The 26,437-nt window shown below is 33.5% G+C and overlaps 1 protein-coding gene across 2 annotated transcripts; it reads right to left on the bottom strand.

Moving 5' to 3' along the window:
* Positions 1-2,503: 2,503 nt before the first annotated feature.
* Positions 2,504-14,626, bottom strand: LOC107783276 (sucrose synthase). Of its 2 annotated transcripts, none has more exons than XM_016604254.2 (14): positions 14,491-14,626; positions 6,776-6,918; positions 6,414-6,540; positions 6,164-6,315; positions 5,886-6,078; positions 5,446-5,781; positions 5,134-5,229; positions 4,872-5,045; positions 4,663-4,779; positions 4,389-4,555; positions 4,072-4,296; positions 3,232-3,795; positions 2,966-3,104; positions 2,504-2,824 (listed from the first exon to the last, which is right to left on the bottom strand). In XM_016604254.2, exons 2-14 carry the CDS (start codon positions 6,871-6,873, stop codon positions 2,795-2,797), a joined length of 2,418 nt encoding a protein of 805 aa, XP_016459740.2. In that variant the 5' UTR covers positions 6,874-6,918; positions 14,491-14,626; the 3' UTR covers positions 2,504-2,794. The 2 variants fall into 2 exon arrangements, with proteins under 2 accessions (XP_016459740.2, XP_016459741.2); XM_016604255.2 differs by lacking the exon at positions 14,491-14,626 and adding an exon at positions 14,053-14,172.
* Between the last annotated feature and the right edge of the window lie 11,811 nt (positions 14,627-26,437).

Below are 26,437 nucleotides of genomic sequence, written 5' to 3'. Positions count from 1 at the left end.
ATTTGCTCAGGTCTGTGGTAGCCTTGAGCAGTTGCTAAGCTTTGAGCATCTAAGGCAATGTGATGTGTGGCCCCCGTGTCGATGATCCATGATGGTTGTTATTGTGATTGACGTCCAGCGAAGTTGGCTCTAGCCTGGAAATGATTGTGGGACTGGCTGCGACAAGAGTGGCCAGGACGATCACATAGCTGGCAAACCAGATTGTTGTTAGACTGAGCAAAGTTCTTACGAGGCTTCCATGGTTGGCCTCGATTGGGTTGATTGTTGTTTGTGTTATTGTAAGGCCTGCTGTTGGTATTGTTGCAAGGTTGAGCAGTAGATCGTTGTGCAATACCAGTAGTAATGGAATTTGAGAGAGAAGCATGAGTGTCATGATGCTTCAGGAAGAGTTCATGGTCAAGTAACTTTTCATATAACTCTTCATATGAGATGGTAGTATCTCGTGCCCGAATAGCCGCTGAAAATTCTTTGAAATATGATCCAAGACCAGTGAGTATCTTCACAATGAGTTCCTCGTTGGATACATGAGCACCAGTTGTAGCAAGCTCATCACAGAGAGAGCGAATTTGATGCATATAGTCAGCAACAAGTAAAGCATTCTTTGCAAGACGAGCTAAGCGATCTCGTAAACTAAAAATTCGTGTTTGGGATTTATTGGCATACGCTATGTGAAGCGCATCCCAAGCAGCCTTTGAAGAGGTTGCTGAAGCAACAGATGCAGCAAGGGTAGGATCAACTGAAGACAGGATGGCATTTTGAATAAGCTGATCTTGGCGAAACCAGGATAGGTACGCAGGGTTGTCAACAGTTTGATTGATTACAGCTTGTTTGGATGGTTGTTACCTATTGTATTGTATTGTATTTTTACTTTAAATACGATATTTGTTTTGATTGTTATTTAAATTTTATTGTATCGTATCGTTAAATCCATCGTTACGTAACGACGGATTGTTCCACTTTATGTAACGACCGATTTGGTGTGGTCGCGTCGTTACCTTATCTTTTTCTCTCAATCTCACCCTTCATTATTATTAAATAATTTTATTTTATCATTTACCCTACCTTTTTATATACCGTATCATAATTTTTTTTAATAATATTGTAAGTTTATTCTCTGGTGTGTGATATCATAAAATGATGACAAAGGATATAATCTATCCAAACATTGTATTTATCAAACGATACGATGCAATACAATACAGTACAATACAATATAATACAATACATTATAAAACGATATGTAACAACCATCCAAACAAGTTGTTAAGGAGATGGTTTGGCTAGGGGCAGGAGTAGTTTCCATCAAGATGGCCATAGATATCGTGCCCGCGCATAAGCATCGACACCTGAGCCTTCCAGATGGAAAAATTATGACTACCGCAAGCTTAATAGGAAGTTGTGTGACGGTTAAACTGAACAACAGTGTTGTTGTTTGCAGTGTCAGCATTAACAACAGTAGCAGCCATTTGGGTCGCGTAGGGATGGGGAAAAGTAATTAGGATCTGACTCGCAAGAGTACTTTTAAGCTCCTGATACCATAAAAAGGAAAGTTGTAGACTGAATGAAAGGGAGTTAATTTTATTAATGAAGTAGTAGCTCTTTATATAGAGCAAAATTAAAACAACAAATCTTCTGGAAGATACAGATACATACAACCTAACAAACTCCTAAAGAAAAGGCTAACAAAAAGATATAGAAAAGATACATAAGGGCTATGTTAATGATACATGAGCTATATTTCTATATTGTTTTTTCTGGAAGCCATTTGTTTTTTACACATATAAGATCAAATATTATTTTTATGTGTATACATTAGATGTTGAATCCTTACGCTTCTTCGCGCGTTTACTTTTTCTATTTTTTAAACTTGGTGAAAATCCTGCCTCCACCACTTATCAGCAAAATAGAGTAAAAACCTCTAAAATAATGAATGAGAATTTCTCATTAAAACGAGAATAGGTAAACCAAAACAATATTCTTAAAAGTCACATAACTTACACTATTCTTATTATAAGAAAAATCAAATTATGGTGGATGTCGACTCTTCCTCCATAATCTTCATCTCAAATGCTTAATGTCATATTCAATGACATATTTTTCTTTAATTTTCATGTCTATATAAAGGCCTTGTAATAGATAGGAAAATACACACAATTGAAGAAGAAATAAGAATCTCTCCCCTCTCTCTATCTCTTAGCTTGTTTTTTCTTGTTCTATATTGTTACTTTGAGCTATATTTCATAACAATTCTGGCATTATTGCAGGTCCTTAATCTGTGATAATTGAACAAAGTGGCAGACCACTTAGCTAAATATGGTATTGGAATGCAAAACACTAGAAATATTTTGCTTTTTATAGTTCCTCCTCTATTTGCTTGATATGTTCGAAAACAGAGATTTCGGAACTACCTACTATGCAAAAACTACAGCATGTAATATTACTCTCCAGTTATAATTTGTATATAATATATATCTTTCTAACCAAAAAAGTAAACAAAGTTAGATTGAACAGATTGAAATTTGATCTTTTATTCACACTAACAGCTCCGAATATCGAATTTGCAATTTCTCCAACCAATATTGGCAGGAATACAGGATAAAATGCAGACAAAAAAAAAAGTAAGAGAGATTAAAAGGGGTGGAGGGGGGAGGGGTAGTTGGCATACAAATAGGGAAAAGAGGATCACTACACAGTAATAATTTTCTAAAAATAGAGAATAGAAGCCTCTTGTCACAGCATTTTATTCAACCAAATTGGCAGTTTTTTTTGGTCATCTCAAATGGTATCTCTCGCTTCACTCAGCAGCCAATGGAACAGCTTCAGCCTAAACAAAAACCAAGAGAAAAACTTCATTAACAGATTCAAGAATTAAGAAAATTTAACATTAATGATTCTCTAAGATAATGCAATCAATTATATTGTATCTTAAACACTAGGAGAAGGGCAAGGAAGAAGAGGAACTCACCATCTTGCGGTATTTGAGAGCATAAAACATTTCAAGATATCGACGGATTTCTAGACGATCAAGCTTAGAAACATGTTTCCAGAACCCGTAAACAGCAGCCAATGTCAATAGCCTCTCCGAGTAGATTTGCCACGTGTACCTGTATATATCAGTAGTAGAGACGCGATAAAATATCAATCAACTACGCCTCAAATCCCGAGTTAATTTCAATGACTAGAGTCAAGAAAGTTAATTTCAATGACTAGAGTCAAGAAAGAGTTGCTTACTTCTCTTGGATGCGCTTCAGGCCACCCGTTGAAATGGTTTCCCAATGAGAAGGTTCTGTCTTACATTTCTCAAAGAAATCAGCTAGCAGATCAGCAGCTTGCTCACCGTGATATGGATCGATGTGGAAGCCAGATTTTCCGTTAACGATGATCTCAGCTGGACCGCCATGATTAGTTGCAAATGTAGGCAAACCACAGGTCATGGCCTCAACAACAGTCAAACCGAAAGCCTCGTAGAATGCAGGCTGCACGAAAGCTCCTCTAGTGTCAGCAATGTATCGGTAGAGTTCACCGTTCCTCACTCGGTTCATCTGTGAAGAAATCCATCTGAATTGGCCATTTAAATTGTGAGTCTTTATTAGCTCATACATCTTTTTCATTTCTGTTTGCTCTTCCAAATCTTTGGATTCTTTCCTTCGATCTCCACCAACCACAACAAGGTTAACCAACTCCCTTAGCCGTGCGTTCTTGGCATACCACTCAACAAGTCCGGTTAAATTCTTCACACGATCCAATCTCGCCATTGTGAATAAGATTGTCTTATTCCTGTCCTTTAGCACACACCTGCCAAAATCACAACATGTTCAGCACAAGCTCATCTACATAGGTAACAGAACTTTGTAACTGTACCCAGTGGCAGAGCCACATGTATTCAAGGAGTGTCAACCGACACCCCTTTGTCGGAAAATTACACTGTGTAGATAGGTAATTTTTTTAATGTATTTATACTATATATTGACACCCTTGGCTTCTTTGTGGATTTATGTCTTTATATTTTGACCTTATTTTAGTGAAAATTCTGGCTCCGCCACTGACTGTACGAGTAAGGTAGAAACTTACAGATGTTCCTCGTTCTCAATGTCACTGTACAGCAGCTCCTCGATTTCAGGGTGAAGTGCTGTCAGTCTCTTTTCCTTCTCGGAATATGGGAAATAGAGGTTTATGTCAGCTCCAGGTGAGACAATGTTGAATTTGGGGTCGAACACATCAATGCCGTGAACAACTCTGTACAATCCGGGCATTGTGAATGCCTGATGACTCTCGTACTGTCCGACAGTGTCCTTGCTGGAAAATTCATGACGGTATTAGGTTAAGCATAAGGGAAAGAAATGGGAACACAATGCTGTTGCAGTCGAAGTAGCAAATTGATGTTATACCTTCCTGCTATCTCCTGGAAAGTGCTGGTGATGATAAAATCGGTGTGATTCATTGCAATAAGATCAGCGGTAAACTGGGACGAGAAATGGTATTTTTCATCGAATTTTTTCCAGTAGATGTCAGAATCAGGATACTTTGTTTTCTCCAATGCATGAGCTATGGTGCACTGCCGACGGCAAATAACACAGTGAAGAAAAGAACTTTTTAGTACTTCTAGTTCCAGACTAATGGAAATGCAATCAGATCTTTAAGAGAGTGAAAAACAACACAGACCTGTGTTACGCCTAACTTATGAGCGAGCAATGAAGCCACAAGATTTCCCTCGCTATAGTTGCCTATTATCAAATCTGGCTTGGCCTGCAATTCTGCAGCAAGTTCTTTTGCGACATCCTGATGTACGAAAAGACAAAGAGTTAACAATTAACAAATTATTCCTAATACCAATTAGAAGATAGACAAATATAAGGAAGTTTTAGTGTCACCTCAGTGAAAGTCTCCATATATGGCCACACTTCAAAGCGAGAGATCCATTTACGAACAATGCCCTTCTCAGTCCTAAAGGGGACCCTCAGAATATGTGAGTGCTCGGCTCCATACACCTTCTCAAGCCGCTGACCACAAGTCGTTCCAACTGCATCAGGTAGCAGACGAGTAACCTGGGAATACCATCAAGATAAGTTGTTAAGAAGATAAAAAGGAAATTTTGTGTAATCCGCAGTAATTACAAGTACAGGAAATACTAACAATAAGAATACGCGGTGTGATATCAAGTCCTTGCTCCTTTAGGCGCTTAAGCATTTCACGCTCCAAGGCTGGAACTTGATCTAATATATAGACAACCTGCACATTAAGGGTGAAGGACCTTAGCATTTATGAAAGCAAGCTTTAGAAGAATACATAGCAATTGTTTGTTGCTCCGACCTCCAAAAATGCCATCGCACCCATAACAGATCCCCCCAAAATGCATTATATTTGGAGTATCCTACATAGGTACAGTGACATTTCTAGAGGATTCGAACAAACATAGACTCACGGATAAAGATTAAAGTAATGCACCTGGCCACCAGTGTCGGGATAACCCAAGACATTTTCCTGGGCGAAATATCCGTGGGGGGAAAGGATAACCACATTGAACACCATAGGAATTCTCCCCAAGAACTTCTCAAGAGTACAGGAATCGGGAGCCTCGAGGAGATCAAGAAGCATGCATATCATCTCCAGCACGCGCTCTGCAGTGTCGCCCCATCCCTTCTCCAATCCAATTTCTTGGAACTTGTGTTCGAATTCGGAAAATGGAGTTTCAGGGGGAAGCATAATGAGGTATTCCTCTGCCTTCCTTAGGACATTTTGCAGTGTGGTTAAATTCTGTATTCTGTCGTTCAGCATCATTGTCTGCAAAGGAAATCATATATCTATCCTTTAGCGCATATTCATATGTCATTGGGCGCATGATAAGCACAAACCGAACCTATAGATAAATGGAAATAGCAAGTCACCTTGCCCTTATAATTGTGAACCCGAAGAAATTCAAGAAGCGGGGTCATGCTTTCCTTGTCATGGAACATTTTCGCAGAGAGGTGCCTATTGAGGAATTCAACTCCATTTCCGATAGATTTGGTGAGGGTTGGTTTAGGAAAGGATGCGGTGAAGGGCTCAAAATCCAACTCGAGAACGAAATTTCCATTGGAGCTGTATCAGGACAAAGCACAGCATTGATCAATAAATTCCACAGCCTATTCTCTAACATAGCATCAAATTGAAGACTAACACTTACGTTCCATCGACAAGTTCTTCCTTGAAATGCAAATACTCAGGGACAGTCAGCTCCTCAACGACTAGCGCATTGACATTCACACGGACATATTCCCACACACCAGGCCTCAAACGAATCGCAAGTGCAACCCAAGGTGGCAGAACAATTGCTTCCTAGTATAACATATCATCGTCGTATTCAGACACAAGCTCAAAATAATATAAAAATATGAGCTTGGCGTTGGCGACAAATATAGCCAAAACCATATTACCTGAGTGGACTTCAGGAGTTCTTCAAATGCATGATCATTCAGTTTCTTTTTGTCATCTTGGCGAATTGCATCAAACTCAGCCAATAGCTGATGCGGTTTCAAGATCCCTTTTCCATGGCTTTCAATCCTATAATAACCAAAACCAGTTCAAATAGCATCACATACATAGTCCATACTACAGAATTACAGACAACTCTAACTAAATCTCTTGTTTTCATAAGAGTGGTTTCCTAGCCAGCTAACTCACACCAGCATAGGTACCGGATAATTCTGACTACCAAGACTTAGGCAGATAAACGTATCGTTTTTTGAACACCAACTGAATCTTTTTTAGTTAACAAGAATACTATCTTTGGCTATACCTTGAAAGAAACAGTAATATCTCATTGCGATGAGCAGCCAAAGTAGCATCAAGACGTTCACGAAGGCTGTGAACACGAGTCAGCACACGTTCAGCCATTGCAGTTGATTCAGCAGGTGAGAAATCCTCAGACAATTGTTTCAACTGTAAACAGCAAAAAAAATAAACTAGTGCAGTTAGTAGAAGATGGATACCTCAGCTTATCCAAAATAACAACAATAGTCCCACAAATGGAGTGTAGGGAGGATAAGCGTATACGCATACCTTACCCGTACCGTGTAGGTGAGAGAGATTGTTTCTCAACCAATCAAAATTTTAATATACTATATTAGTACAACCACTTAGAAAATGAAAATGACATACTAAAAAGTCACTGAAACACCAATATTTTCAATGATCTAGAATGTTACTACTATAAATTTTCAAACCTTCCACCTAATATAATAGTACAGTTAAGTAATTAAAACCACACCAACCGATATAATGACATTAATTAAGTCTACTAAATACTTATGTGGCGAAAGCACAACGCTACGCGTGACAACCAAGATTACTGCAAAGGCTAAACTAAAAAATCAAATCAAGAAGAGCCCAAAAAAATAATAAATTTTATAGGTGGTCATTCAATTTTATGTTTATTATCCAAAATTTATTTTATTCTTTTGTTACGTAAAAGTTATTCAAATTTATGTTCATTACCCAAAAGTCATTTTTTTTTCTTTTGTTACATAAAAATTATTTTACTATGCTCTAATTATCACAATAATCACTTTAACCATATTTTACAAATCATTCACCTGAAAAGTCTATTATGCCCTTTAAATCATCTCATTTATGTAATACCTTCTATATTATATGCTATATAATATATTTTTAACCATGTATTTTATTTATAATTAAAATAACTTGATATTATTTATTTATTATTTTTATAATATATTTTTATATTTAATTTTTTCTTAACGTTAATTTTCAAGATATTAAATTTGTCAGGTACTAGCTTAATAAAATATTTTTAATGAAAATTATAAAATCAAAGCTTTTTATCAGCCAAGCCATACTCATTAATCCAATAAATAAAATACTCACATTTAACACAATGACACATCAGATTAATACTTTCAAATAAATAATATTAACAGATAAAGCTTTAAAAATATTAATATTAAAAACAAATATCTTTGAATTTTTTTAAAAATTTTATTGACTATAAAAAAAAACTATCATTTGTTAAACAAATCTGTTTGTTATTATTTCAAATAAATATTTTTTTTATTTTTTTATTTTTTTGATATTTAAAATTTGTTCATGTTTAAATATGATTAAACAAAGTGATTTGCCATGAAAAAATTAAATGTATGAATATATTATAAAATAGATAAATAAAATAATTTAATATTATTTTAATTATAAGTAAAATACCTAGGTAAAAATATATTATATAGTATATCATATAGAAGGTATTATATAAATGAGAGGATTTATAATGTCAAGGGCATAATAGTCTTTTAAGGTAAAAGTATTGTAAAATCTGGCCAAGGTGACTTTTGTGATAAATAGAGTAAAGTAAAATAATTTTTGTGTAACAAAAGATAAAAGCCTATTATAAAATCTGGCCAAGGTGACTTTTGTGATAAATAGAGTAAAGTAAAATGATTTTTGTGTAACAAAAGGAAAAAAAAATTGAATTTTAGATAATAAACACATAGTTGAATGATTTTTACGTAACAAAAAAAAAAGAAAAATGACTTGCGTAATAAACACCAAGAAAAATGACTTTTGCGTAATGAACACAAAGTTGAATGACCGGCTAATGCTGCTCGGTGGGCCGGGCCTGAACCGGACCGGACCGGGCCCGCGGTCCTAACGGGCCTGGTGGGCCTGGTGGGCCGGTCCTGGGTGGGCCGGTCTTGGTGGGCCTCTGAGCCCGTCACGGGCTGGTCTCCATGGTTGAGCCCACGAGCCCGGGACCGTTTGGCCCGGGACCGGCAGGCGGGCCTGGGCCGGTCCTGGCGGGCCTGGCGGGCCCAACGGCTATTTTAAAAAAAAAAAAAAAAAAAAAAAAATCAAACGGCCATATTTAAAATCTAGCCGTTTGGGCTGAAAATATGACCGTTTTTTAAGTTAAAAAAATGGCCATTTGGCCCCCAAACTTTATTTTAACCCCAAACTTTATATAATTACACTTTTCCCCATTTCTCAACTATAAATACCCCCTCATTCTTTCATTTTTATTCACCAATTCATCAATATCTCTCAATATCTCTCAATCTCTCTCAATCTCTCTACTACAATTACTTAATTTATTGTTGAAATTTCGTGAAAAATTGTGAAGTTGTTGAATTGAAGTTTTCAAGTGTTCAACGATTTTCAATTTTCAAGAAGTTGTTCGGCAATCCGGTAAACTCGTTTCAACTCTTACGTTTTTATAATATATTTTTGTGTGGTTTAGTTTGCATAATTATAATTAATATGGCATTTACTTTGAAAAAAATGTTTGGTAAAGGAAAAGATAAAACCGGTGAAAGTAGTGGCCAACCAACTACCCTTCCCCCGGCTCCCCGACCTAGAAAAGATAAGCAAGTTGAAAGTAGTCGCCAACCTAGACGTCCTCCTCCTTCCGTAATTCTTGATAGTGATCACCCTTGTTTTCAATTTACCGATAGTGAATTTTATCATAATGTTGCACCAGGTGATAGATTAGATGATGAAATTATGAATGCTCTTTATCCTAATGAAACCATCTTAGAAAATAATGAGGAAAATGAGGATGATGATGAAACTCAAGCACCGGATTTAGATGATACACCTACTAGTCCTCTTAATAACCCAAGTGATGCACCGGTCGACCCACCTGTAGAAACTCCTACTTTTAATAGAGAACCTGCTAAACGCTTAGAAACATCATTAGTTTGGAATTTTTTTACTCAAGTAAGAGAAAAAAATAAGGCTAAGTGTAAAACTTGTGGGAAATTAATGTCGCATAAATATGTAGGAGACCGTAGCGGCACAGGTAGTTTGACTAGGCACATAAAAACACACCCTAGAGATAAGGCTAGATTTTTTCAAATGAAAGCGCATCTAGAGGGGACAAGTGTAGATTCTGCGATTAACCCTAGTACAGGTTCAAATCTAGTTCAACCAGGAATTAACACTGTCACTGGAGGTATTTTATATTACGATCCAAATAGAGATCGTGAAGAATTAGCAAAGATGATTACTGTTATGTGCTTACCTTATACTTTTGCTTCTAATCCTAATTGGGTTCATTATATTAGAAGAGTGTTTAATCCTACTTATAAAGGTTGGCCTCGCGCAACAGTTAAGAGTGATATTTATAAATTCAAACATGAATATGAACAATATTTGCGTTATTTATTTACTCATATACCTAATCGGATTTCTATTACTACTGATATTGGTAGAAGTGGTAATGATTGTGATTACCTAACTGTTACAAGTCATTGGATAGATGAAGAATGGATAATGCAAAAACGCATAATTGCATATAGAATAATTAATTCGCGTCACACAGGTAAATTTATAGCTAACACTGTTGCAGATATTTGTAGATATTTTTGCTTTAGCGATAAAATAATGGCAATTTCAATGGATAATGCTTCTAGTAACACCAGTGCTATAGGCATGCTTACAACAACACTAAATCCTGCATTTACTAATATTTTCCATGTTAGATGTATTTGTCATATTTATCATTTAATTGTCGGTGATGGTATGCGAATATTAAACATAGAAATTGAAAAGGTTAGAATGGCTCTTAATTGGCTTTTTTATTCAAACCGTAGAAGTAGACTTAGAGAGTATTTTAAAAAATGTGATGAATATGGCCTTAGAGAAAGAAAGGTTCCTAAACCTTGCCCGACTAGATGGAATTGTATGTACGAAAGTTTAGTAGTAGCATATGAATATAGAAACCCAATTAATGCAACGTTTAATTCTCGGGTAGGTGGTGAAGATGATGATGAAATGCTTACCACTCAAGATTGGACTAATGTTAAAATTCTTTTAGATTTTTTAGAACATTTTCAAATTGCAACAAATGCATTTTCTGGGCAATATTATCCTACTATTTCAAACTGTTTAGTTTATATTGCAGCACTATCTGATTTGTTTGTTGAATTTAGTGAGGGTGGGGATATTTATGAACTTGCTATAAATGAAATGAAACAAAAGTTTAAAAAATATTTTTTTCCTATCCCTCCTATTTATGGTCTTGCTGCAATGCTAAATCCTACAATGAAATTGGGAGGTCCTCATTTTTGGTATTCAAATATTTATAAGGCTTTAGATCTTTCAAATGAGGAAATTGCGACACTTGCAGATGCAAAAGCTTCAATTAAGATTAACGCTCAAACAGTTTATAATGCTTATCAACTTGCCTTAGAGCATGCTAGGCCAACTATTCCAACCCCTACTTCGTCTAGCTCACAATCCTCTAAAAGAGTTGCGGGCTTAAAAGCTCTTAAATCTTGGACGGAGTTCAGGGGTCTCAAGGTGAAAATTATGATGAAACTTCACATCTAAATGAGCTTCAAGTTTATTTGTCTCAGGGACTTGAAAAGGAGAATCCAGACGGCTCTTTTGATCTTTTGGAATGGTGGAAGGCAAGGGAAAAACATTTTCCTGTTCTTGCAAGGATGGCTCGGGATATTTTATCAATTCAAGCTTCAACTGTTGCATCAGAGAGCGCTTTCAGTCAAGCAAGACTGCAAATAGGTGATCATAGAGCGTCTATGAGGGATAGCTTGGAAAAATCAGTATTGTTTAGAGATTGGATCCGCTCGGAAAGAAGAAACTTTGGAATTGCAGAAGCACAACCGGCGATAGATGAAGCTTATGAAGAAATGATAGCGGAACTTACGGAGGATTCGGCTTCGCCCGGAAGTGGTGATGAACAAGCTTCTTTTCCACCACCACCAACGCAACCTCCTCCGAACCTTGAAGGATTTATGAGATTTGTTAGAGATAATACATAGAATAATATGTAACTTGTATTTTGGCACATCTTCCTTAGTTTTTTCCTTCTAATGGTGGTATTAGTACCTTGTTGTGCTCATTCCATTGGGGGAAGGATGACTAAGAAAGATATGTCATTTTTTGGTAATAAAATTTATTGCTTCTACCCATGAGCTTCTTTTCGCAATATTTCTTTGTCTATACTTAGAATTATTTATATGCTACAATATATACATAATATACAATATATATACTACAAGAAAATATATTTATAAGATACAATATATACATAAGATACAATATATATACTACAAGAAAATATATAAGAGAATATATATACATAAGATACAATATAATATACTACAAGAAAATATATTATGCTACAATATATACATAATATACAATATATATACTACAAGAAAATATATAAGAGAATATATATACATAAGATACAATATAATATACTACAAGAAAATATATTATGCTACAATATATACATAATATACAATATATATACTACAAGAAAATATATTTATAAGCTACAATATATACATAAGATACAATATATATACTACAAGAAAATATATAAGAGAATATATATACATAAGATACAATATAATATACTACAAGCAAATATATAAGAGAATATATATACATAAGATACAATATAATATACTACAAGCAAATATATTATGCTACAATATATACATAATATACAATATATATACTACAAGAAAATATATTTATAAGCTACAATATATACATAATATACAATATATATACTACAAGAAAATATATAAGAGAATATATATACATAAGATACAATATATATACTACAAGAAAATATATTATGCTACAATATATACATAATATACAATATATATACTACAAGAAAATATATAAGAGAATATATATACATAAGATACAATATAATATACTACAAGAAAATATATTATGCTACAATATATACATAATATACAATATATATACTACAAGAAAATATATTTATAAGCTACAATATATACATAAGATACAATATATATACTAAAAGAAAATATATAAGAGAATATATATACATAAGATACAATATAATATCAAGAAGTGATATTTATGCATGACAATTTAGTGTTTTACTATTGTTTTGTTATTTTCTTTTTCGTCAAGCACTTTAATAATTAGATATACATATATACTACATATTAATATAGCCATGATACTACAAGAAATTGTCTTTAAAAAAAAAAAAAAAAACCCGCTAGGCCCGCGAAGCCCACGAGCCCGGCCCGTTAAGCACAGGACCATGTGGGCTTAGGCCCGTCACGGGCCGGTTCCACCCATTAGGCCCACGAAGACCGGGACCGCCAGGCCCGGGACCGCCAGAGCCCGGGACCACGAAGCCCGGGACCGCGAGGCCCGGCCCGTTAGGCCCACTAAGGCCCGGGCCCGGGACAAAATACAGCCCTATGTGAGAGGAAAGGGAATCTATCAGAAACAGTTGGAAATATGGTGACGGTTACAAGGTATACTGCAATTTCAATCATAATTCAACCAAACCACTAAACCTAGTAAAATATTTAAAATATACAGGAATTTCTATTCCTTCGGGTAGGTGTAAGGTATGCGTACACACTACCCTCCCCAAACCCCATTAGTGAGATTTTACTTGGTTGTTGTTGTTGTATACATGAATTTCTATATAAAATAGAATCTTTAAAAATAAAAAAATAAAAACGGCAAGTTTTTTCAGTAGAAAACATGTAGTAGGAAAAACAGGAATTGATGACTAAAGCATACTGGAGATAAATTTAAGAAATTATAAGACATCTATGATGAATAGGACCGCCCGGTGCACGAAGCATCCCACGTTTACGCAGGATCTGGGAAGGGCCGTACCTAAGGGGTATGATGTAGGCAGTTACTCTAATGCTACTGTGATGCAAGCATGGAGTGGCTTATTACGACTCGAACCCGTGACCTTTAGATCACAGGGATAACTTTACTGTTGTTGCAAGGCTCTAATTCACTTAGATGAAGATAGATTTATCTTTAAATGAGGTTTTATGCTAATAATTTGACACCAGCAAATAGGACAAAAACAAACAAAGACAAAAAAGTAACAGAACAGAACAGTTAGAGTAGAGGAAAAAGCTGGAGATAAAAACTATGCAGAACTAAAATCAGACCTCAAGATCAGAATTTCCTTTAGAGAAAAGTTGTACATTTATAAATAGAAGTACTGTAATATTATAAGTAATGTTTTTGGTAAGACTAAGATAAAAAAATTTAAGAAAGTATATTTACCTCAGGGGTGATCAAGAACAAAAATTCTTCAAGAAATAAACGCTAGTTTGTTCTTCACTTTCTATCTCTAAAAAATTAGGAATATTTTTGCTGAAAGATCAAAAGATAACTTAATTTTATTGGGGTTTTGGGGGTCATAAACGTATTTTTTTTTCCTATCAAGAAATCTACTAAAAGAATTGGCAGAAAAATTGAGAATGGTTTTCTTGGTTTGTAGCTGCAAAATTTATGATCTTAGTACACAGCAGAAAGCAACTGATACTTAACAACATAGAAACGTACAAGTAAACTCTCTACTGAAAAAGGAAACAAAAATCAAAGATATTTTCTTTAATGATAAGATCAAATAAATTTCAAAAATCAAGACTAACAAAATGACTGCTACTTTTCATGCAGGTAATGAATTAGTATATGAACAAAAAAAGATTGTAGTTTTACCTTTGGAGGAAAATGGGATAGAATAATGAGCAAATGCAAAGAAAAGAAATGAAATTAACTGAGAAATAGAGAAATGGAAATGAGTGTAGAATGAAAAGAGTTTTGGTTGTGAATGGTGAAGAAAGGAAGGCTAGAGGACCCTTATTTATATGAACAAAAGTGTAGACTGTAGCAGTGTAATTAGGTGAAGGATTTAATTAATCAGAAACTATATGCTATTATGGCATCTGGTTTAACGAGTAATAAGTTTGTGTAATAATAATCAATGGCTGGTTGTCCTCGGATTTTTCTTGAAATACATAGCACCATTTGGTAAAGTCATTAACTAAAGTACTATGCATTGACACTATATTTTTATTCGCGTTGATGCTCCGACTAATTCGTGTTAATGTCGTCGTATAAGATCAATTAAAGAGGGAATCACTCTGTATTTGAAATTTTTTCACTCATGGGCTCGAATTCGAAATTTATGATTAAGAATAAATGGATCATATTCATCTTACTATAACTCTTGATGGTTACAATAATATAAATCATGTAAAATTAATTAAAAGTAATTGCATAATTAAGTAAACTATTTACCTTAGAAAATAAGGTGAACAATCTGTTATAAATTATTATAATATAATAGTGTAAAAGAATCTTTAGAATATGAAAATATATAGGTGAAAGCCTTTGGTATATGGCAAGAAATTTGGTTATGTGTTTTAAACAAACACAAGTTAGATTTTTGGGCTGCAATTTTTGTGTCCTATTTCGGGTGAAATTCAAAAATAGTCAAATTTATAAATGGTAATTGAAAAATAGTCACAATTTCAAAAGTAATTGAAATTTAGTCACTTTTCATGTAAAAATAAATTTGAACAAACACACTATTTAAAATTCGGAAAATATTCCAGCATAATATATTGAAGTTCGAATTTTTTACATGTAAACTTCCAGCATAACATACTGGAATTTCATAATGTGCTGGAGTTCCAACATAATATGCTGGAAGTTCACACACAAGTGCTCCAATCTCCAGTATATTGTGTTGGAACTTTCCATGTTGCAGCAAAATAGTAATTATTTTTCAATGACTTTGCAAATATTGGCTATTTTTCAATCACCAATTCGAAACTAACTAGCCCGTGCTATTTTAACCCTATTCCTTCTCATTTGGAAAAAGAAAATCAATTCAGTCCGATTTTTAAAAATGGCGAATTCTCGAGTACTAAGATCAACAATTTCAGTATCCAGTGTAATTTTAAATATTGATTTCTCTTCTTTTTTAAAAAAAAATCATGTATTAAATACTATAGTGAGAGGTACATGAATAATAACGTTTCTATTAAAAATATTCTTAAAGTACTTTTAGAATTTTGTCATAGGAAATAATCTGACTTTATTTTTTTCTGTCGAAGAATTAATCTAAATAATCCTACAGTAAAAATAGCCAGTTGAGTTATAGTATATTAATTCATGTATAGTATATGTATAACTATATATAATTAGTGTATAGTCTAGTTAGAAAAAATAAAGTAAATCACACGGCTACTTCTGTAAAGGTCCCTTTTTTGGATTTCCCACTAGTGTTCCGCATTAACGTAGACTAATCTAAATTTCTGTAGCGTAAAAACCATAAATAAGTAGAGTATATTTTTCTTACATGTATATTTTTCCCGAATCCGACTTTTTAAATAATAATATACTCTTTATCATAGGACAGAAAAAGGGGTATTACTAATAAATTCTCTTTCTATATCTAATTCTAATTTCTATTGGCAGCTGCGGTTTTACAGTACTTGTCAACCAAAACCACTTTTGTTCCCTTCTGTATTTGACACTAATCCTGTGGACCCATTTGTTTAATGTAACTGCGCACTTTTCTCCACTTTCTTCTATTTTAATTTATTATTATTATTATTATTATGAGAATAAACAAATCTTGCCTTGGCTGCTTATATATTTTGCACTCATCATTTGACCCTTCCCCATTTTAACTATACTTAGTTATGTACATAAAATAATTCCAAATTAAATAGTACTTGAATTGGAAGAAGATAAGTTAATTGATCTAAAGGCGTACGGCTGTGTCAGTGTGTATATATAATACTTACCTATGATTTTAGAATAATTAACTTTTTTTACTCGCTATTTAGTACTCGTATTTAAGCTTTAGATAAATCACAGACCAATCCAGTATTTAAATTTTATGAATTCAATTTTTAAGGTTTTAGTATTGAACTCATTATATGTTTAAAGTTATTGGTTTATATCTACTATTTTACAATTTTAATAAATTTTTACATATAAAATTTTACTTCGCATCGAAAAATTATGGGTTCAATTGAACCCGTCACGCTACATCCGCCCCTTTGTTAAATCGGATTCGCATAAGCATAAGGTCCATTAAACTATTAAAGTGCCCCCTACAAGATCTTTTGCATTCTCAGGACTCCAATTCCAGGCCTCGGATCCTATTCATCCTATTATTCGTGGATGTTAAATTTTTTCATGATTTTCAAAAAAGAAATCTTCGGTTAAAGGTTTCTCTGACATAATTTTGTCCAAATCTTATGGAAAAGTTCATAGAGCATATTTGGAAGATAAAAACAATCTTCGTCCCTTCAAATACACTCACAAAAATCCCAGAAAAAGAAAACTATAAAGAAATTTCAAAAGGAACTTTTTGGGTGTTTTTGGTACGAACGAAAAAATATTTTTCAATTTTTCATGTTTGGTTGGCTTAAATATTTTGGAAAATATTTTATTCATGAACTAATTTTCCTCCACTTGGAGAAAAATATTTTCCATATCAAGAGAAGGGAAAACATTGTAGAAATAGTACTTTCTTTTTCAACCAAAAAAAGAGTATTTTCTTTTTAGTTATGAAACACAAATTTTAACATTATTATTGTGTAAAAAAGTAAAGCAGTACATTAGTTCCTTTGGATTTATGTAAATTTTTAGAAGAATAATTAAATTTTTAAAGAAAATAAAATCCTGAAAACGTTGGGTATTTGGGGGGGAGGAAGCAAGGAAACATGGGGACTTGGGGGAGGGAAAGGGGTGAGGAGAGTAACATAAAAAAATATTTTTTACTCTCCAACCAAATACTAAAAAATATTTTCCGAAAAAATATTTTCACTCACCAACCAAACAAGGGAAAACAAGTGATAAAACTATTTATTTTTCATGAAAATATTTTCTAGAAAAATATTTTTCTTCGTACCAAACACACCCTTTATGTAGAAACTTTCTAAAAGAATATCCAAAAACACACCCTTTATGTAGAAACTTTCTAAAAGAATATCCAAAAACACACCCTTTATGTAGAAACTTTCTAAAAGAGCTTTATATATCTATATATATATATATATATATATATATATATATATATATATATATATATATATATATATATATATTTTTAATTCAACCAACCAAGCACTCAACAAGAAATAAATCCTTTATTCTTAATTCTTGTATTACAATTCCGGCATAATTAATTCAGGCATAATTTCTTTCTTAACCAAACGAACCCTAATGGCATGGATAAAGTGGGTGGAAGTAACCTTCATATCTGGTCCCTGTCAAAACCTAATAAAGGAGTAGTAACAAATGACAAAACAATATATTCAACTTTTCCTCACGTTATAATTTGAGTCAAATATTAGGTATGGAACAATAAAAATTGTCTCTCTAAATTTGGAGTGTAATTAGTTATAGGATAGTGAAAATTGCCTTGTTATAGAAACTTAAAAATAAAGGTAGAATAATTTTGAAAAGTCTGGTCCTCTTCCAATTTATGTTTATCCATATTGTCGTACTACTACTAAATTATTGGCTAAATTATAGGCATAGTTGTCTGGAGTTTATAATGTTTTGAGAAGATAATGTATTATTATTAAAAGATTTTAATTGCAAAATAAACTGACAACGAAATTTTTTTTAGTAAACATTCATAGGCTGAAAAATTAAATATATATATATATATATATATATATATATATATATATATATATATATATATATATATATATATATATATGTGTGTGTGTGTGTGTGTGTGTGTGTGATTATTTTGTCAAATGGAGTCCATCTCACATAAGCATAAGCATATTTGCAAAGTGTAAACTTTGTTGGCAATATTCTTTGGGACCCAAAAATATTGCTTTGTGTGGTGGACATTATTTGCACAAGTTGTATTTCTTCTTTTACACCTAAGAGGCCAAGACTTTTTTGCCTATAAAAGGGAAGGTCATTAGTTCATTTTAAATACACCAATAAGACTCGAGTTTTCATTTCTTGTTTCTTCCTTTCCTCCTTTATTAAGAGTATTTTGTATGAGAGTTAGTGTTGAGAAGCACTTGTGTGAACCCTTTCTTTGGAGTGATCTTGTGAGGTTATTCTCTTTGGGTATTTGGGATTAATTAGAGTGTTTACTCTAATTTTGTACTCTTATTGGTATAGTGAAATTGCTCATCTCTGCTTGTGGACGTAGGTCACTTTGACCGAACCACGTTAAATTTATGTCTTCTTTATATGCTTTAATTGCTGTTGTTATCAACTTCCATTGTCTTTGTTATTGTCGTTATACCGTTGTTTAGTTAAATTATGCACTACCCGAATTCCCGATCCTAACAAATTGGTATCAGAACCGGATCTAATCGGGTTTATTTCAATAGCCAAAATGACTCTAACAAAAACCTATGTTGAAAAATTTGACCGAAGTGCAAACTTCGGAATGTGGCAATTAGAGATTAAAGCTATCCTAATTTAGGATGGCTTAGACTTGGTGTTATAAGAAAATGAGAAGAGGCCGGATAAAATGACGGATGAGGAGTTTACCATCATAGATAAAAAAGGCAAAATCAGGTATCATCTTAAATCTCTCAAATGAGGTTTTACGTGAAGTTTCTATAGAAATCACAGCCAAAGGCATGTGAGAAAAATTGAAAACCTTATATATGAAGATGACGGTGGAAAATAGACTTTACCTCAAGCAGAAACTTTATACAATTCGTATGGGTGAAGGTACCTCTATTCTTTCTCATCTTGACACCTTTGATTCCATTCTTATGGAATTGAGTAATATAGATGCTGAAATTAAAGATGAGGATCAAGCCGTGTTATTGCTTTGTTCTCTACCCCCATCTTTGAAGCATATAAGAGATACTATGCTTTATGCAAAGGATAATATCTCTTATAAGGATATTAAATCTATCTTAAAATCGAAAGAACTGATAGATAGTGATATTACTGGGGAAGCTAGTGGAACTCAAGCGGAAGTTGGCTTGTTTGTTAGGGGCAAATCCGACTCCATATCCAAATACAATAATTTAGAGTGTCGCTATTGTCATAAGAAATGCCACATTATCTCCAAATGTTATAAGCTGAAAAATAAAGAAAAGCATAAAGAAATAAAAATGCGCACAAAAATACTGACACCACCGAAGCAAGTGTAGCAACTGATGAGATTGAGGGAACTATATTTTTAACAACTGAAACTAGTTTCAGATTAGACAATGAGTGAATTTTAGATTCCGGTTGTTCATATCATATATGTCATAGCAGGGACATGTTTTCTACATATGATTCAGTTGCAGGTGGAGTTGTCCAACTGGGTAACGATATTACTTGTAACGTTATCGGCAAAGGTATAATTCGGATCAGAATGCACGATGGTGTGGTGAGAACTCTCACCGATGTGAGATATGTTTCTGGGTTGAAGAAAAAACTCATATCTTTGGGCACTTTAGAATCCCTTTGGTGCAAATTCACTAGTGAAGGTGGAGTTCTGAAAATTTTTCAAGGTGCTCTTGTGATCATGAAAGCACATAGATCTAGTTCGTTGTATATTTTATTGGGATCCACTTTTATAGGCCCTACTGCAGTTTCGGTATCAGACAACTTGTCTGATTTTGATGGCCTTAAATTTTGACATATGCCCATTCGGATTTTTGCGGAGAAGGTGTAGCAAATTTACTATATCAGCCAAAATTAGGTCAAGGTGGAGATTTGTAATTATGGCCAATATTTTGGCTAATGGAGTCTATCTCACATAAGTATAAGCATCATTGTAAAGTGTAAACTTTGTTGGCAATATTCTTTGGGACCCAAAAATATTGCATTGCGTGATGGACATCATTTGCACAAGTTGTATCTCTTCTTTTATACCTAAGAGGCCAAGACTTTTTTGCCTATAAAAGGGAAGGTCATTAGTTCATTTTAAATACACCAACAAGACTCGAGTTTTCATTTCTTGTTTCTTCGTTTCCTCCTTTATTAAGAGTGTTTTGTATGAGAGTTAGTGTTGGGAAGCACTTGTGTGAATCCTTTCTTTGGAGTGATCTTGTGAGGTTATTCTCTTTGGGTATTTGGGATTAATTAGAGTGTTTACTCTAATTTTGTACTCTTATTGGTATAGTGAAATTATTCATCTCTGCTTGTGGACGTAGGTCACTTTGACCGTACCGAACCACGTTAAATTTGTGTCTTCTTTATATGCTTTAATTGCCGTTGTTATCAACTTCCACTGTCTTTGTTATTGTCGTTATACTGTTGTTTGGCTAAATTTCGCACTACCCGGGTTCCCGATCCTAATAATATATATTATATAATAAATATTAGGGTTAATATCACTCAATTTTATTTATTGCATCAACATTACAAACTATTTTTTGTAATGAAAAATTCACTCAAATTTACGTAAGTATCACGAAAGCCCACTAAACAATTTAAAATACAACTTCACTTTTAAGTATCATATAAAGTCAAGGAAGAAACAAACGAGACATCGTAACATCAGACCTAATATTATTTGTATGCTAATTCAGCAAAGTTGGTTCTAAGAAATTATGTAGCAATTCTCTATGATTTTTAGGTAATTAAGCTGAATGAATGACTTTTTCACGCGTTACAAAAAAAAATAGCTTAATAATGATACAAAATAAAATTTGAATAATAACTCATGAAATTATCCTGAGTTGGTGATATGAAATAAACGATAAGTAGCTTGATGTATATATGTACTGAAATTATTAAAAAAATATTTAGTAACTTAAATTCTATTATGTTGAAGTATCTGAACCAATTGTTGGTTGAACTAGGTGTCATCATTTTCAACTAACAAAATCAGAAAATATATGGGCAGAGGAAATTGAACAAAACTGCCTCATTTTCATTGTATCGATCAAATACATTTTCATTCAACAAATCGACTTCTTCTAAGTCTTACGTTTAGGCCATAGCATTTTGATGAGAATCGTTTTCTTCTTTACTACGCGATTTTAATAATAGTTGAAGTCCAAATGTAAATACCAAATTGCGAATGAAAAAAAAAAAAGCTATTTGTACAATGTACACTAGTGTTGGCAAAAGTTTAGAGATTTTTGTAATGTTGTCTCTTTTCAGAAAATATTTCGCATTGTTGCATGGCATCTATATATATTACTAGGGACAGAGCTAGCGCACAAGTTACGGGTTCTGACGAATCTAGCAGCTTTAATCTAAACCTTATTTTTATCTTAAAAATTTATTACAGATGTCCAATTATTAATTTAGAACTCAGTATGTACATACAAGTGAATACTTGATCTTTTAAGTGAATACGTGAGTAATTAACTAATGGATTTTTATGCCCCCTTTCATCAATGTTTCTATTTTCTTGAATTTGATTCAAAAGAGTAATGCGAAAAAACAATTAGGTTACATCCTTCAAAAGGCCCAAAAAAAAAAAAAGGAAGAAGAAGAAGAAGAAAAAAGAATACAAAGCTAGGAACCTTATCCATTTGGTCATCTATGCATATTCAAAGTGGGCCCCTTAGTTGGTAGTTGGTGCTTGTTATCATTTCTACTATAATTAATCTATTAAACCCAAAAATAGAGTATTTATAGATGTTTCGGGTTTGAGTCGTAAGAGCATATCCTTTTATATGAGCTTACACGAAGCGAATCAAAATCAATCAAAACCCCAAAAGCAAGTATCAAATATCGAATAAAAAACCTAAAACAACAAGATATGCTAGTGTTGGTAAATTTGGCAAACAGTCAAAAGGAAAGGAAATAAAAAATTAACCTTAGTCGCTAGCTAGTTGGTAATTAAAACTTACCTAAAAGAAAACCTCTTAACTTAAATATTTACTAATTGTGATCTGAATTTATAAATTTAGAGGTGTTAAGGAATATGAATGTTGCTAGTATGCGAGTTAGGTGGGATGATCATTGCCGGTAAAAGAGTAAATAGCATTTTTATTCCTTTTTGGTGAAACTTACTGTCAATATTTTCATTTTAAGTGTTACGCGTAAAAGAGAATTGTTTTTTCACTTTTTGACATGCAATAATAATGGCAAACATCTTTAGGTCAAGGTTTTGAGGGGCCATCAATGATTCAGCACCAAGAATATCATAGTACTATATTAATCGTCAGCTGAATTATCTTGTTCCACATGAAGCAAAAAAAAGGTGAAAAAGCTAGTTGAACACAGAAAAAGATGTTTTTCTAGATTGATATGATTGCAAGGTATATGCAAATTTTCTCCCAAACATTGAAAATATAATTTATGAAGGATAATCATAAGTTATGTACACCCTATATTGGATATAAAAGTACTACTTTTTTTTTCTGTCATAATTTATGTGGTAGTGCTTGACTCAGCATTATAAAAAAAAAAAGAAAAAAAAACTTTTGAAACATGTAGTCTCAAATATGTCATATATATTTATGTGGTGATAATGTTAGAATTTTAAACTTGTGTAGCTTAAAGAGGGTGAATGAGAAATGGAGAGAGAATGAAATATTTGAGTTTTCCCCCTTGGCAAAGAGACATTGTCCCATATTGGAGGAAGAAAAGGCTTTTGATGGTATATATATATATATATATATATATATATATATATATATATATATATATATATATAAAATTGCTCTTCTTCTAGCTCTTAAAGAGTTAAGAAGAAGGGAAGCCTCGCGCCGTCGTCGTCGTTGCTCGCTCGGCTTCGGCTTTCTTATCTTCTTCTTCTGCACAAAATTTTCAGTCTTTTACAGCCTTCGAGTGGCTCGCTGTTCACCGGCATTTTTGGTACCAACATCTCGGATACTTGAGGGGAATAATTTCCTTAAGGACACACTGTGTATTCAGTGGGCTCGATTTATTCCTATACTGTTTTTCCAGAATTTATTTCGTTAAACAAGTATTACTAACTTTCTGTTCTGTTTATATATTTCAAAAAGTTTAATGGTTTAATTGTTTATTACAGCAATACAGATTTATAACAATCTTAAAGAAATTATTTTATTATATTCTGTATTTTGTTTGTGGAGATTAAATCCTATGTGGTTTTATACTCCTTCTGAATTTTACTATTCTGATTTGAAGATATAAAAATTTCATCAGAGTATTGAAATTCAGAAAATGATTTGAAGAACATAAAAACTTCATCGTTTTCTGTGAAACAGTATATAAAAACTTTTGTTTTATTTATTATACATACTGTTTGTTGTTAATAACTGTATTGTTTACTATTCTGATTTTGCCATTAATTGAACTCTTCTGTTGTTTACAGTGAGAAATGGCAGGTCTCTTTACCAGTTTCAATGAAATTAACAATGACAAGTTCCTTTCACTGGCCTTTGGGTATAGGTATAGTTGTGTAGGCACTGATGCTGATACACTTGGCTTTCATTAGAAATATTAATTCGAATCTTGGGCTGTGTTACATACTAATCACTGTGACGAGAAAACAAAGCATATAAATTTTTGGTATTGTCATTGGCAGTACAACTAACAACAAATCTAGTAGTTTTTCACTAGGGGTCTGGGAGGGTAAGATGTACGCAATCTTACCCCTATTCCTAAAAGGGCAGATCGGGAGATCTTCGACTAGAGAACGACTGGAAAAAAAAAAAGTAATTGCAACAAGTAGGAATATCAGTAAGATGAAATAAGATCGAATCCAAAAATGCAGTCAAACTCTAGATAATAATAAATAACATACTAATACTAATGTTAGCTAAAGGCGAAGAGAAACTCTAGGCAGTGGTTTTCGTAATTATTTATTTGGTACTGCTAAGTACTTTTTTATCTTTTTCCCCTCGTTGGATTGGAAATCATGGAACTATGGTTTTGGATCAAATCTAGAAATACTTGCATAGTATATACATGATTAATGTTTGATGGGTTTTTAATGTATGATTGATTATTAGGAGTAATAGATCATTACTTGAACTATATTACTATAGTAGTTTCAATATGATGCTTATAAACAGACATGTCCATTGGTGTGGGGATATGCACATTCGCTTCATTACATTTTTTCTTAACAACGTAGAAGTAATAAAACTGTAAAAGTGCCATTTAAAGTAGTATTTATAACTAATACTAGCATGTTTGGCCAAGTACTTTTAAAAAATTACTTTTTGTGAGTAATAATTTGTATTTTACTATTGAATTTTAAAAGCATTTTTGAGCATAAGTTAGTGCTTGGACTAATCTTTTAAAAAGCACATTCCTTTTCAAAATCTATTTTAAATTCTATTCAAAAACACTTTTTTTTCTAAAAACTTGACCAAACACCTCAAAGAAAAAAAAACACTTTTTAACACAAAAGAAATTTGGCCTAGGCTATAATTTAACATCCTCTTCTTAAATTGTGATTGGTCCCAAACGGAAATTTTTCTGCGACTGTTGCAGCAACGACGATAGCCTCGTCAATCCGGACTGTTGTTCCACCGGCAGAGAAATCGGAAAAATTTTCCGAAGCCAACTTCAAAGGATAGTAACAAAGGGTATTCTTCTGGCTTACCACGCTTGGTATGTAGAAATTCACTAGTGAAGAACCTCCAGTGCCTGCTGCGGACATCCCGGACAACCAGAAATTCATGATTGTTGAGGCATGGAGCAGACAGATTTTCTTTGCAAAGGCTATATCTTAAGCACTTTAGAGGATGACTTGTACAATGTGTACAGTGCGATGAATACTTCGAAAGAATTATGGGACGCACTTGAAAAGAAGTACAAGACTGAAGATGCATGCTTGAAGAAGTTCGTGGTTGCCAAGTTTCTGGACTATAAAATGATAGACAGCAAAACTGTTGAAATCCAAGTTCAGGAGCTTCAACTTATTTTTCATGACCTTATTATTGAAGGTATGGTCGTGAATGAAGCATTTCAAGTGGCTGCAATGAATGAAAAATTGCCTCCTTCGTGGAGAGATTTCAAGAACTATCTTAAGCACAAACTCAAAGAAATGAAGTTGGAAGATCTTATGATTCGTCTTAAGATTGAGGAAGACAACAAAACAGCCGAGAAGAAGTCTCGTGGAAATTCAACGATCATGGGAGCTAATATCGTTGAAGAGACTGCTCCAAAAAGTAAGAAGAGAAAGAGGTCTTCTGGACAGACTAAGGAGCAGAACAAAAAGAAATTCAAGGACAGCTGCTGCAATTATGGAAAAACCGATCACAAAGTCCCTGATTGTCGCCTCCCGAAAAAGTATAAGAAGAAGGGACAGGCCAACAGAGTGGAGAAGAATGATGACATTGATGATATGTGTGCAATGCTTTCGAAATGCAACCTAGTTGGAAATCCGAAGGAGTGATGGATTGACTCTGGAGCCACTCGACATATTTGTGCTGTCAAGGAAGCATTTGAAACTTACTCTACTGCTGGTCCCGAAGAAAAACTTTCCATGGGAAATACTGCAACAACCAAGATTGAAGGTTATGGGAAGATATTCCTGAAGATGACTTCCGGCAAGGTGTTAACGCTCAACAACGTTCTTCATGTTCCTACTATTAGGAAGAATTTAGTTTCTACTTCTTTACTTGTTAAGAATGGATTCAAATGTGTATTTGTTTCTGATAAAGTTATTGTAAGCAAGAATGAAATGTATGTTGGAAAGGGCTACCTCACAGAGGGCCTCTTCAAACTAAATGTAATGGTTGTTGACAGTATGAATAAA

The sequence above is a fragment of the Nicotiana tabacum genome, chromosome 21 (genome assembly GCF_000715075.1).
Source record: "Nicotiana tabacum cultivar K326 chromosome 21, ASM71507v2, whole genome shotgun sequence".
NCBI classification, from domain to species: domain Eukaryota; kingdom Viridiplantae; phylum Streptophyta; class Magnoliopsida; order Solanales; family Solanaceae; genus Nicotiana; species Nicotiana tabacum.
Note: the sequence above shows the minus strand (reverse complement) of the source record. Positions and strands in the feature narration are given on the sequence as shown.